General features: G+C 35.0%; 1 protein-coding gene across 2 annotated transcripts in view; it reads left to right on the forward strand.

Moving 5' to 3' along the window:
- Positions 1 to 15,602, forward strand: part of LOC124370904 (tuberin-like) — a gene marked incomplete at its 3' end in the record, with an annotated part of 88,588 nt that overhangs the window by 45,479 nt on the left and 27,507 nt on the right. For both annotated transcript variants that reach the window (XM_046829208.1, XM_046829207.1), the window contains 4 exon segments: positions 3,680 to 3,831; positions 4,494 to 4,666; positions 8,694 to 8,868; positions 9,629 to 9,850. In XM_046829208.1, coding sequence (XP_046685164.1) covers positions 3,680 to 3,831; positions 4,494 to 4,666; positions 8,694 to 8,868; positions 9,629 to 9,850 — 722 coding nt within the window.

Consider the following 15,602-nt stretch of genomic DNA (forward strand, 5'->3'; position numbering starts at 1 on the left):
AGTTTTTTTTTCCGCCTAAAAAACACTTTCAACTTTGGAAACAAGTGATAGTCACTCGGAGCCAGATCTGGACTATACGGAGGGTGTCCGAAGATTTGCCATTTGAAAGAATTGAGTTCTGCTTTGGTTCGTGCACTGCAATGAGGCTGAGCATTGTCGTGGATCAGCACCACTTTCGACGACAGCATTCCGCGTCGTTTGTTCTGAATAGCGCGGCGAAGCCGATGCAAGGTCTCGATGTAGGCCTCTGAGTTGATTGTTTCGCCTCTCGGGCATGAACTCCACATGGATTAGGCCTTTTCGGTCCCAAAAAAACTGTTGCCATCAATTTTCTGGTGTTCAAATTTGGTTTTTCTTTCCTGTTTTTTGTTGGTGAATTCGAGTGATGCCATTCCTTTGACTGGAGCTTGTCACCGTAAACTGCCTTAATTTGCCTATAAATTTCAATAGGTCGAACATTCTGTGCATTCAGAAACCGTATCACACTACGCAGTTCACACTTGGCGGGATTTTCAATTAACGCCGCCATTTTAAACTTTCACAGGAGACGCAAACGTGACCTCACGGTACCGCTACTCAGCTCACACACTGAGGCAGAAGGTGTGGCTAACGAACAAGCTATCTACCGCGGTGGTGGGGGAACTGTGCCGCCCGTGATGCGCAATCGTTTCTTTACTTTCTGGACGACCCTCGTAATAATAAAATAAATATATTATCACAAAAATTTATGAGGCAAAAAGTATAATCCCTCAATGAGATTTGAACTCAGGTCTTTCACTCCAGATGTCTAGGACTATGTCAGTGAGCTACACTGCTGATAAGAAAATATTTGCCAAATAGCCACTTGTATCAGTTGTCAACCAACAGGACTAAACAGGTATCTTTGTCAAAAATTGTCTCTCAAATAGAGTATCTCAAGATACAATACAATACAATAAAAATCTGTGGCTAATTTTTTTATTACGTTAATTAATTAAAAATATCAAAATGTTCCACACTTTTCCATTAGAAAACTTGGTTTAACCTTGTTAGTGAAAACCTAATCACTCAAACTAGTTTATAGGTTAATTGCTTGGTCAAAAATAAAATCTTTGATAGTTAATTATTTTTTGAGATCCAAGTCAAGTCTATATATTAAGTAAAAATGTTAGAGTATCAAATTACTTGTCTTAAATTAAAATGTACTCACGACACACAAAACATATAAAAAATCACACTGAAAAGGGAGCTTCAGCACAGCACAGCACACAACAATCAAACCTATTAGTACTGTTAGTACAATTGGGTAAACAAAGTACACCTTGCTACCTAAGTGTGTTTTTCTTTGAAGTAATAACATTTGTTCACACCTCAAGAATTAAGAAAATGAAATTAACCAACAAAATGAATGGCATTCATTGTCAACAATACACTGCACTAATCATGCATGCCAGATAATATTTTTATTCTTTATTCTTTTGCCTGTATAAATAAAGAATTTTTCATTTCATTTTTACATTTTAATCGGACTCTGAAGTTTTGTTCACCTTTTTCCAGCATACTGACTGGCATGTTGGCAGTAGCTTGAAGAATGTTGTTCTTCAGTTAAACCAAGGTCCTAGGATGATCATTATAAACCAGTGATTTGAATAGCTCCCATAAAAAGTATCGCAAGGGGCTAAATCAGGCGACTGTGCTGACCAGTGCATGTAACAGATCAAAATCAGTCAAATTTAAATTTCAAATGGTTCACAGCAAGATCGGAGAGTGGAAATTGACGTGTCCCACAAATAGCTGATAAAGCAAAACATATGTTCTGTTTTTCATCATATGTAAGTCTAAAATAATTAATAAAACATGATCAATCTGAAATAAATTTGAGCTATTTGATTACGATAATCAATAAAGAAATTTGATATTTATTGGCTGTAATAACTAAAACCAAAGTAAAACATAATAGTTTTGGTTGGAGGCTGAAGAGCTGACAACTTTCGGTATGTGAGCCTCAGACGGTTTTAGCAGATTTCTCAGCCTTCTTCCTTCTTCTGGTCACAGCAGTGAATATGAAAGGACATGCATTCATCTCTCAGTAAAAGAAGCACATGTTCTCGTAAATTTTTGGTAAATTTTATTACAGGTCAAAGCAAGTGAGATTGTTGAGTGAAATGATGTTTTATTTCCAAACATAAAAATCTTAAGTTAAACAAAAGAAGTTATTAACCATGACATGATATATTGGTTAGTACAGTGTTTTAGTGACAAGACATCGTTGAAATTACTTTTCAATCATATTATAAATTGATCTAAAATAAAATTATGCAAATAAGTACAAACAATAATATTTTCAATGGAGGGAAATCATCAACAAACTCAACGACATTTGTTTGAAATACATGATAGTGACCACTTGCTCGCGTTATCTTAACTTCACTGTGAATTGAACCACGACATGTAATGTGGCTCAATACTTTCATATTAACTTAAAATGTACATTTGTTTGATTATTGCTGAAGTAGAGTAAAACTCACATTTAGAACCTTGTCATCGCCAACCTTGGGCAATATACTGTAACCTAATACTTGAAATACTTTGAATTAAAACAACAACATAGGACGCCTAATCGAGCTAATACGCTTTGAACTTCATCACATGGTTGAAATCACGTTGAGTAAATTAAAATCAACACTACACAACCTGATCTTCGTCATGCAGATTAACTCTTATGAAGACAAAATGTCCAAGGGAAGTGTTTCTGTAAAATTGCAATTAACACTCGTGCTGTTGCACTGTCCTGCTAGAACCATACAGCCCCCACATCCATCTCATCGACTGTTGGCAAAAAACTCTTGAATCATACGAATGTAATGGTCAGAAACCTCTGAAACTACCCACCTGTTCGTTTTATATAAAAAATTATTAACTATTTAAATTTCCTTCTTATCATCAGTTTCTCTGAAGTTATTTATCCATGGAACAATAGAATGCCAGCCAGAAACATAACCAGCAAGAATGAACTGTGCATGGCGTTGATTGAACATCCGTTTGAAAAATACACTTCAACAGTGAACTTGTGCTCCACCTATGTCCACTCCATAAAACAGATAAACTGAGTGGATCATAAACATTATGAACTGTGCATGGCGTTGATTGAACATCCGTTTGAAAAATACACTTCAACAGTGAACTTGTGCTCCACCTATGTCCATTCCATAAAACAGATAAACTGAGTGGATCATAAACATTATGAACTGTGCATGGCGTTGATTGAACATCCGTTTGAAAAATACACTTCAACAGTGAACTTGTGCTCCACCTATGTCCACTCCATAAAACAGATAAACTGAGTGGATCATAAACATTATGAACTGTGCATGGCGTTGATTGAACATCCGTTTGAAAAATACACTTCAACAGTGAACTTGTGCTCCACCTATGTCCATTCCATAAAACAGATAAACTGAGTGGATCATAAAAATTATGAACTGCTCTTTTGAATATACTCCCACCCTCTTTGAAAAAAAACAATCGCTTGTGGTGCCCAAATCAAAGAAGCAAGTTCTTCTGCCCCACCCTGTATAAATTATTATATGCAATTATGTACTATAACTTATATTTTATATAACTATATGAACGTAAAACTGCAGTATGTGTTTTGATTTGTAATGTTTTAATGTAAAGTGATATATGTTATGTGTTGTAGAGACGACACCTTGTGATCCGATAATACCGCTCATCACAACTCATCTGCACGAGACCCTGTGTACCATCGAGACCATGATAGAGCTGGGCCAGTTTACTGGCTCAGTGCGGGCAGTATTCCAGCTGATAGATCGCTGCTCATCCATCCGCCCGGTAACACATTTTGTTTGTTCAGTTTATACAAAGATATTAGGATTTTTATTCTTAATTACTGAAGCTTTTTGTTTTCAATTTTTTATTTCCTAGTTCTTTTTAACTTGATTAATATATTTCGAATCCTATTCAAATACTTTCAACACATATTTCCAAAGATAGATTAGTTTTAGATTTCAGCCCCACCAGTTCTCATTAGTATGTATCGAGAATCCTAGATGGTTTAATTGTCAGATTGGCATTAATTTAATCTGCTCAGCAACTGCTCTATCATCCAACAATGATTATGCGTTACAGTTCAGTGCATGATATTAATATAACAATTTCATAGCTAGATAGTTACTGTAAATACAAAATAAGTTTGTCTTTTCTTAAAAAACACTATGCAAGACACAATAAAAACCAAAATGTTAAATTTAATACACTAATATATCAAAGGAACACATCACGATCTAAACACAGTTTGAAACTAAACTTATGTCCAAAAAGTCCCAATTCAATGTGCCATTCAAATTGCCGTAAATAGTGCCAACCAGGACCAAGAGACTGATATTTTACTACCAGTTCCTTGTTAGGATGATTCTCCAAGAGCATATGGATAATAACTAACTTTAGGAACCAACACAACACATCACTATATTGTACTGTATTGATTGTTGCAGGAGAGTTCTGTGATGCGACTCATTAATTACCTATCAGGTTCTGTGGTATCCGCCCAAGCGAACTGGCTGGGCAAACTCCACTCCATACTTGACAGATATCTACACCAAGAAACCAGGACTAACATACGTCTTAGAGCATTGGAAGTTCTCTCTAATGTCTTTCAAGAAAATAGGTAATCCGGTTAATCTATTTTGTCTATGGTATATAATGTGCATTGAACCATTTAAGTGCAATCCTTTTTTTTTACAGTTTTTTAGCGTGACAAACCATACCAATTTTTGAAAAAATTCTGAGCATTAAAAGATTAATATCTCTTTCATTAAAAAAAAAATAGAATACACTTCAAATCATCTATTTAAAAATCCTCAAAAGTAACATTTATATTGTTTAACAAACCAATGTTTTCGATTTAGATGAAAGGGTAAGCGTCTTAGTTCTGGAATAAACACAATAACCCCATTTTATCCATCCTTCAGTCAACCAGAATACATTAACGTATAAATCAAATCAAATACCCTAGACAATATTGTTCATTCATCAGACCACATGAAATGGGATGAAAATATCCATTTTTTCCAAATTACACAAAACTCAGAAAAACATGAAAACACCAATACCTTACCCACAATTCCCTTTCTTAGACAAATAATATAACCCACCCATGGAGACTGACCTGAAACCAAGATACAATTTTACTAACTCAAAAGAACTTCAACAGTTATTAACAGTTAGTTATCAACAGTTATTATTATAGTGGGTGGCTACAGCACTATACAACTTAACCCTTAAAACATTGAAGAACATTTGACCTCGGTTCAATTAGCGTGCATTTAGAGATTTAAAAATATTATGTTTTTGCTAAAGTTAAATTTATTTTCTTCTTCTTGAGAGAAACAAAATTACAGTTTTTTTTTTAAAAGATCTACCACTTTTACACATAGATGCACCAGTTTTTGAAAAGAATAGCAATGGGTTTTTTATTGATTTTTCATGTGAGACGAAATCCAATTAGCTTCTCTACAGTCATAAATCAATACATTTATGCATTCCTACACATTCACAGCATTTATGTGAACTATAATGAAACACAATAAACTGAATAAGATAATATGGATATTCCTTTATGGCGTGTTTACCACAATTTTTTGACATAAATTTTTTGTTTACCGATAGTATTGGCATCAACAGTAGCTTATGCATTGATTGCTGCCTTTACTTATTGAGACACTCCTTATTTTGGGTACATTTTATATGGTTTTTTATTGGCTTCTTAATGCTGTGATGTGACAGTTCTCGTTTGGTTTGAGTTACCTTTATCTTGTTTACAATTTTTAACAGTGTTTCAAAAATCAGTATTGTGATTGTCTGACAGATTCACAGTGTTTCACAGAGTTCTAGTACTCATTTTTTGTTTTGAATCTAGTACGTTGAAATGTTTCTGTGTGTGAAATAACTTTGAAGCATTGTTTCATTTGTCAATTTGAAGAATCACAGATTTTTGTTTCTAGTCTATTGCATAATTGTGACAATGTAGAGCTCTTAAACAGTGATCTATCTCTTTACACAATCTTTTGTTGTTTACAAACATCGTGAAAGAAGAGTCATGCATAACTATCCCTCCACACTGAGATTTACACATAATTGATCCAATCCATGATGATATAGCACTGATAAATAATTACATATGACATAGTGATAAAAATTAATAAAGTTTATCTTATTTAAATAGACATGTTATAAATGTACCATTTTAATCACATAGACTGCATTTAAACTGTTAAGGTAAGAGGAAGATGTCCTATGTGTGATTCTTTTAACACATACATGACAACAGCTTATTTCCGGACTTTTTATTTGCTGTTGACTTTTTCAATAATAATGATAAAGTCCGTAATCATTTTTTTTTACACTAAACGTCTAAGTATAAAAAGAAATGTATGTAGGTTTTGCACACAAAAATTTATTTCAATATGTTTTTTCAATGTTTTCCCTGTACTCCTAGGGTTACCTAAAACACTAATTTATCTTGACTGCTTAATTAATTTTTAAGATAAATTAGTGTTTTAGGTAACCCTAGGAGTACAGGGAAAACATTGAAAAAACATATTGAAATAAATTTTTGTAAGCAGTCATGTGCCTGACGGGGTACACGATAGTCTAAGGTATTTATTTAATCGTGGGATCACATTTAACAAACCACCAAGACAGCCAAACAATAAAAATGCAATAAGAAAATGTATAGCAACATGTACCCCATCGGGTGCATGACACACCTTACAAAAGCCCGGTGTATACCCGATCGGTTAGGTATAAAAAGGCAGTTGTGAAAGATCGAGTGTACCCAATGGGGTACACGTTATCTTGAACATGTTAACACCACAAGAAGATTAGTAGTAAACATCAGCAAAGTATTATATTATTAAATGTTTGAATGATCAGCTGATTTAGGTAATATGATTGGATTTGATAAGAAGCTGAATAAAACAATAAACACATTGAGTAAAGTCGCAAATATACAGGGTGATTCAAAACTAAACGGCAATCTCTCGAGAGCTTATTCTATAGCTAAAAACAAGTAAAAAAGTACATATAACCATATGCCCAGAAATGCTTCGTTAGCGAGTTACGCCTAGCGAAAGATTTCGCCCGGATTCCAGAACCCTTGGTGAAGTCAGGCCGTATAAAAATGGTAAAGGTAGTTACAAAGATACAATAACTTAATTGTTGATCAGCTGATATTGCCAACCTTTGCAAAGAAAATATGACGATAAAAAGTGTTGAATAAATGATCAGCTGTTACTCACAACCTAAACATTAGTTAATATTTTATGCAGATAAGAATATGCATTTTTGTGCGTCTGTTTTATTTTTAAATAAAGCTAAATTTCAATACCTATTATTATTTTTTTTTTCCTAAGTAATTCACATGAATCTTTTCAGGATTAAATGTTCTACAAATCTGTTTAAGAAAAAAATGACCTTTATTTAACATTTATGGAAGTAATCTTACGTTAAACACAAAAATGTGTTATTTCTTTGCACCAATTCTTGTGTTTTACTTAAGATATCTCTGAAAGTATTGCATTTACAGCTCTGGGACGAATTTTAATAAATTTGTCAGATATAAAAACATAAAAAAACAATCGTATTTGTATCTTTGTAACTACCTTTACCATTTTTATATGGCCTGACTTCACCAAGGGTTCTGAAATCCGGGCGAAATCTTTCGCTAGGCGTAACTCGCTAACGAAGCGTTTCCGGGCATATGGTTATATGAACTTTTTTTACTTGTTTTTAGCTATAGAATAAGCTCTCGAGAGATTGCCGTTTAGTTTTGAATCACCCTGTAGAATGGACAATATCCTCTGTTTTGTTTGAACATGTACTTGAAGTGAACTAGTTCCAAGTGAAATTGTTAGATTATATAGAATTATGTTCCGTACTGAATAGCAACAGCACTCCGAGACTGCCGTGTGAAATCACTTTTAAAATTTAAAATATGACGAGATTGTCTTATGAATCCAACGTAATACCTCGGGAACCTTAACTTTAAAATGGAGGAGGCTTCATATATTAAATTAGCGGGCCAACTGATCAGTCAAAATTATGTGGCCAGTTTTAAACAATTAACTAAACGAGGAAGCCTTAAGTATCAAACAGATTGGAGATTTATTATAAACCAATGTGCAATTACAGTATGGTTTTGACATGTTTTAGAATCAACCAACATATAATATAAAAAAGCTCAACTCATTTTCTGATTTGCAGCCATATTGTTTCTGCAATGACCATTTACTACTGGTCTCTGGCCAGTTGTTAGTGGATGGTCGTTCAGTGCTGATTTAATACGACTTTTGTTCTTAAGTTCAGTTTTAATAATTAGTGTTTTGTTTGTATTAAGTGCATGTTGTAGAAATAGTGTATATAAAGTTAACACACAAAATTTTTGTTGTGGTTCCTTACTTATGTGTGTATACTGTACAATATTGTGGTATAATTTTTAAATTTTAACCTAGATTGTAGTTATGCATTAGCTTAGTTATTCACCTGAGGAAGAGATCAGAGTGCAGATTTTAAAACGTTGTATTACTGATTTCTTTAATTACTAAACAGTGGCAAATATCCTGAAAAATCCTGGTTCCTAGACAGTCCTTATATTATCAAAAACAAAGCATTAATTTTCTTGTAATTTCTGCTAGATTACACTTTGAAGAAGAGCTGATTGATCAAGTCGTGTTGCCGCACTTGGAGCGTGTAGACGAGGAGCGTGATATGGCAGTGCGCAATGCTGAGGCTGCCTTAGTTGTTGACGTGTGTGTAGGATCCGTTGCAGACAACAAACACTTCATGGAACTACTGGACATTCTAGATAAGGTACAGATGGCTGGATCTTTGAATTCAATGTTGGTGTGGCCCCCCTGTGTGTTGTCAGTTGCAGTAATCTGAAACCATAATTAAAAAAAGTGAATGGATTGTTTGTAAAAAACTGCACTATAAGCTAAATCATCCAACTGGGGTCAAATTCTATTATTTATTACTTATTCCAGGATTTAAATATACTTCCCACCCACTACCTCCTACTGTAAGCTATGGTAATGGGTCATAGTGTTGATTCAGTGTTGAAAAGTTAACTTTAAAAAAGTGTTCTGTGTTATAAACGCACTGTAAAAGTTAATTATATGTGCATAGTTTTACGTGACCAGTTTGCTCAAAGAGGGTTTCAGTCGTAACAAATAACATTTCTTTTAAGTTTTGCATGTATGTAAATATTTAGTACCTCTAAGAATTTTTCCCTATTTCATATGTTATTTTTCCACAGTGACTAATTATCTTACTCTAGAGGAAATGTGTAATGTGGTAAAGAATAAGCTGAAGCAATACAAAAATTAAAACTTAATATCCCAGCATTAAAAATTAAAACTTGGGCTCTGAACAAGTGACAGTTCTTGGCAGAAGCTGTGAGTATATTATGGAGTGTTTTTATTGGTGTAGTGGTAGCATACTCATCCGGCAAGTGAGGAAGCCGGGTTCAAGTCCCAGTAGAACATGTACTTTATATATATATATATAGTTTGAAAAATTGAAAAACAGTATATAAAACTTATTTTCCATTACATTCTTTCTATTTGTGCAGATATTGTCAAGTGCGTTTGAAATGTATGACTCACCAAAGACAGAGGCAGAGGTCCAGGATGTAAAGACTGCAGTGGAAGGAGTGATCAGGATCTTCACGTCTGCCATGCATCACGTGCCCTCTGCCCACGCGGTACGTGCGTTCAACATGCTTGTCTCACATCTGGAGATGCATTACGCCAAGCCTATTATCTTCGACAGTGTCATATCCATCCGCGTCAAGGTGAGTTGATTGAGGTGGTAAAGCACCAACTCATTACTGTAGAATTAAGTTGATTTGTTTATTAACCAATTAATCCTAGAAGGGTATGGCACGTAAAATAGACGTACACACAGCTATTTGTAGCGTTCACCTTCTCATCCCTCCTCTAAAGGCCATTGCCCTTCCTGCAGTGCTCTCATAAGTAAGTTGCCGGGGATTGCTGTTAAGTGAATATCCAGGCTGATTTTTTTTTTTTTTTTTTTTTTTTTTTTTTTTTTTTTTTTTTTTTTTTTTCTTGCTGGGCGTTTAATAGAAGTCTTTATGTCAAACTGACGTATTGATACCTTTTGTGCAGTCTTTGGTGTATGTAATATTTATGTGATGATACCTTTGTAGTAGATGTTAGTACTTCATAATATATATATATATATATATATATATATATATATATATATATATATATATATATATATACTAGCTGTTTCCTGCGGCTTCGCACGCTTTTCGTAAGCTTTGCCCATGTAAGAGCATTTCTGGTTCAAGTAAATTATATTTCCATCGCCAATGTAGAGTTTGCCTTGATGTCACGATCATGAAAATCTATCAAAAGTGTATTGTATGTGTACATGTCCTTTATTGTAAAGTGGTCTAACACTCAACCTTTAAGTTCAACCAGAAACTTATTTTAAAGACAAATACATCATAACTTAGCGCCTTCAAATAGTATTTGGCAGTTAAATATACGTAACTGCCTTGCAATTGCAGTTTATAATATGCAGGCGATTTGAAAACTTTTATCTTTTGCAGCGCCGTCTGGTGGCGAGTTACATCAATGGGCGTAGCATATAAACCTTCTCAGCGGAAAAATACATATACATACAAATTTTCATAATGATCGGCCACATAGTTCACGATTCCATAAAGGACAAACACACAAACATTCATTTTTATATATATAGATAAAAGATTGTTTTTTGTCATATTTTCGTGTAATCTACAATGGCGGGGAATATATACTAAATGAGGACCAAAGTTTGTCAGTGCTAAATGAATGCTTTGAAGCAGACACCGAAAAAGAATGTTTGCTAGAAGAAGACCATATTGAGTATGAAGATCTCTCAGAGGAGTATGGTAGTGACGCTTATCCAGAGTATCTTTCTGATGAAGATGACTTGTTAAAGATGGAAAATGATATTGTGGAGACAATAATAGAAATAGAAGTTTCTCAGCAAGCTGAAACACCACCTTTAAGTAGAACCATGAACAATCCAATACGAGCGAGGCCTGCAAGATCTGTTCAAAACCAAAATGTACAAGATGGAGATCAATTAGTGTATGAAATGGATGGGGAAGATGGCATTGGGTTTCTGAAAATGGGTTTCTTTGAGAAACTGAATGAAATACTTCAGCAGGAAAAACCCCGGCAAGAAATGTTCGTTCAAGACCTGGTTCTAGTCTTACAGTGAGGCATGCATATTCACCATTGGAATTTTTTCAGTTGTATATTTGTAAAAGCTCAAATCGTATTTAGCCATTGATGAGCAATACATTAAATTTCGTGTGCATTGCTCGTTCAGAATGTATAAGTCATTACACCCCAACAAGTATGGCATAAAGATCGTTGTGGTGTGTGTTATTCCACAAAGTACATGGTCGATGCCCTAGTATACCTTGGAAACCGATCAGTGCTGAAAGACAGACCGACAGCTGAATATTATGATGGGTAATTAGTAGCTTCCATTGAAAGGAATAATAGAAACATCACTATGGAGAACTGGTTTAGCAGTGTTCTACTTGTCCAAAATCTACTGAAAGGCGTTTAACTGAAAATACTGCTGAAAGAAGTTTAACTGTTTTAGGTACTGTGAAAAAAGCAAACCTAAATTTCCATTTGAATTTTATGATAAAAATTACAAAAAAAACGGAAAGTTGGTATCTCAATGTTTTATTTTTTTTATTTAGGGGTGATATGACAGTAGTATAAGATAATGGTCTGTTTGTTGTCATCAATGCATGATGATAATGCAATAAATGACAGTGGAAAGCCCAAAATTGTGATGGTGTTTAATGAAACCAAAGGTGTAGTGGACGTTTGAACTGCAAAAGGAAAATAGAAAGATGGCCACTCTGGATGTTCTATAACATGATGAACATCTCTCTCATAAATGCCTATGTGATATTTGTACATAATGCCATCAGACGGAGTGGAGACACTGCAAAGCCTTTGTCTTGTCAAGACAACAATTTATGTTCAAGCTTCACAAAGACCTTGGCAAGAGGTTAGAATTAATCAAGTAAACTTAAGCAAAGCATTGAAGAGAGCAACCAAGACAATATTGGTGGGCGAAAACGAAAAATCAGAGAGGGGGTAATAAATATTGTTCCTTCTTTGTCTATAAGAAGAAAAGGATGACAACACAACTTACTGTGATTGTGGAAAATGTAAAACACACATAAAATACGAGTACATGTATAAAACATAAGATTTCAGTAAAATGTGACTTGTCTTTTGAATGCCTAAATTTACAGTTGGTAGAAGATTTTTAAGATTTATAACATTTTGTTAGATATTTCAGTGTTTAAAATTTATATAAATCAAAGTTAACTTAGCATAATATTTAACATGATAAGTTTGTATTGTCTTTAATTTACATATATCGTTTGTGCTTGCAAATGTGTACAAAAACACATTTTTCATGAATAATCTGTAGCGGAAACAGCAAGAACAGCTAAACCAAGCAAAATTTATTAAAATTATTTTGGTATGTTTTATCTTGCAAAAAAAGAACGTCAAACTTACATATTAATTGATACGCATAGTGCCATGTTGGTAACACGATACATTACTAGGGTTAAGACTTCTTTTACACAATATTTTATGTTATATGTATTGTAAAAGTATTTTAACCTAAATTTTCACCCAACCATGCACTCTTATAGTTCCACTGCTGCAGTCGAGTTCGTACTAATAGAGTATTAATTTAGCTATCAAAACTTTGCTTGCATAAGTTACAACAACATAATTACTGTTTGAAGTATAGCAAAATCTATAAGAAGATCATAATCAAACACATTATTTTTTAGTGTTATACTATACTATAAATCAAAAGAATCACTTTTGGGTGATCCTAAAAAGTTTTGGAGTTTCATTAATTAACAAAAATTTTCAAAATAAATCCTGTGGGTAAGCGGTATGTCTGGGAAAATGAAACGTTTGATGATGGATTGAGCGCAGCGACTGGGTTTGCTCGATATTTCAGTTCTGTTTATGACCGCGGGGAGTTCTTGGACCCAGACATGATTAATAAATCTCCTGTAATAAATGGAGTTAATAATTTTAATTTACGTTCTATTCCTGTGAGCGAGGTTTCTGCTGCGATTCGAAAACTTCCGTCTAAGCGTTCACACGGGCCTGATTTGATTTCCAATTATATTATCAAAGGTTGTTCAGAATTTGTTAAGAAACCGTTCTGTCATATTTTTAACCTATGTTTAGCTAACAAGTGTTTTCCGGATTGTTGGAAGATCACTAAAATAACTTCCAATATTAAAGAAGGTTAACCGATTTGAAATCTCCAATTATAGACCCGTAGCTATTTTATGTAGGCCTACTCCAGCTAAAGTGTTTGAACTAATAATTTTTGATCATGTATCCTTTCATATGAAACAATATATCAGCATTCGGCAACATGGTTTTATGCCTTTCGCGTTCCATTAAGTACAAATCTGGTGAATTTTGTTAATTTTACTTCTTCAGCTTTGGACTCAAGGCATTAAGTCGATGTTGTTTATACGGACATGTCAAAAGCGTTTGATAAGGTTGACCATTTTATTCTTTTTAAGAAAATGAACTACTATGGATTTTCAGCTGAAATAATAGAATTTTTTATCTCTTATTTTAAAAATAGACGGCAGTTTGTTTCCTTCCAGAGATACAAGTCCGATTCCTTCCTAGCCCCCTCTGGAGTTCCTCAAGGCAGTAATTTAGGTCCTCTTTGTTTTAATATATTTATTAATGATCTTACCTACATTCTAAGAAGTAATTTTCTATTGTATGCGGGTGACTTAACAATTTTTTCATTAGTGAAACTACCTTCTGATTGCGCAATTATACAAAACGACTTGGATTCACTTAATCAGTGGTGTAGCCGCACAAAATTGATGTTGAACGTATCTAAGTGTACGACTATGTCATTCTATAGAATGTTACATCCAGTTTTATTTTCATATAATATCGATGGCACAGTTTTAGAAAGAGTTGGAAGATTCAGAGATTTGGGAGTTATAATGACATCAGATTTACAGTTTAATGAGCATATTGTCAATATGGTCAGTAGCTTCCTTAGCACACTTGGATTTATAACTCGAACTTGCAGTTTGTTTCAATATCCACATACTTTTCTAACTCTTTACAAGTCATTAGTTAGATCAAAACTTGAGTTTGCAAGTATTGTCTGGTCCCCTCATTCAGCTTTGTATATTGAAATGATTGAAAGAGTTCATAAACGTTTTGTAAGAACTTTGTATTTTAATGTATTTGGATTCCATATTTATCCTACTTACACAGTCAGATATGTAAAGCTCTTAGAGTTTTTTAAAGTTCCATCGTTTGGATGTAAGGAGAAAGGTCGCAAGCCTTGTTTTTCTTAAGGGTGTCATGTCTGGGTCCGTGGATGACCCCGAGCTGCTGGCAGGTGTGCCGTAGCACGTGCAGAGACAAGGAGGCCGAGCAAGTAGGTTGCTCTACATGGAGTATGCTAGGATGGTGGGAGTAGTATACTTTGGCCGTTGCTGGGACAACGCACCCGAGACCGGTTCTGGGACAAACCGTGTGTGAGACCGAATCTGGGACAGAAAATTGTTAGAGAGCGACTAAGAGTGTAGTACGGGTAGTCAGAACCGCGCCGCGCGAATCACCACGCATGTCATCGCTGTCCCGCCACCGGAACGTTAAATTACGTTTATACTTAAACGTCAAATTACGTTTATGAACGTTAAATTTACGTTTATGAACGTTAAATAACGTTTATGAACGTTAAATTACGTTTATACTTAAACGTCAAATTAACGTTTATGAACGTTAAATTACGTTTATACTTAAACGTCAAATTACGTTTATGAACGTTAAATTACGTTTATACTTAAACGTCAAATTACGTTTATGAACGTTAAATTACGTTTATACTTAAACGTCAAATTACGTTTAATGAACGTTTAAATTACGTTTATACTTAAACGTCAAATTACGTTTATGAACGTTAAAATTACGTTTATACTTAAACGTCAAATTACGTTTATACTGGGAACGATCTGGGACAGAAAATTGTTAGAGAGCGACTAAGAGTGTGAGTACGGGTGGTCAGAACCGCGCCGCGCGAATCACCACGCATGTCATCGCTGTCCCGCCACCGACAGACCAACGCGTTGTTACTGTAAGTATACAAGCAATCGGCACGCGCTTCGTCAGCACCGCGCCGCGCGACTGCTGAACCGTCACCGCCAAGCAATTGGCACGCGCCTCGTCATCACCGCGCCGCGCGACTGCTGAACCGTCACCACCACCCGCGCCGAGTGAGACACCGCGTGTTGTTTCTATAAGTATACAAACAATCTGTACGCGCCTCGTCACTGTCCAGTCACCGCCGCGCCGCGCGACTGCTGAACCGTCACCACCACCGCGCCGTGTGAGACACCGCGTGTTGTTTCTATAAGTATACAAACAATCTGTACGCGCCTCGTCACTGTCCAGTCACCGCCGCGCCGCCGCGCGACT

The sequence above is a fragment of the Homalodisca vitripennis genome, unplaced genomic scaffold (genome assembly GCF_021130785.1).
Source record: "Homalodisca vitripennis isolate AUS2020 unplaced genomic scaffold, UT_GWSS_2.1 ScUCBcl_630;HRSCAF=3061, whole genome shotgun sequence".
Taxonomy (NCBI): domain Eukaryota; kingdom Metazoa; phylum Arthropoda; class Insecta; order Hemiptera; family Cicadellidae; genus Homalodisca; species Homalodisca vitripennis.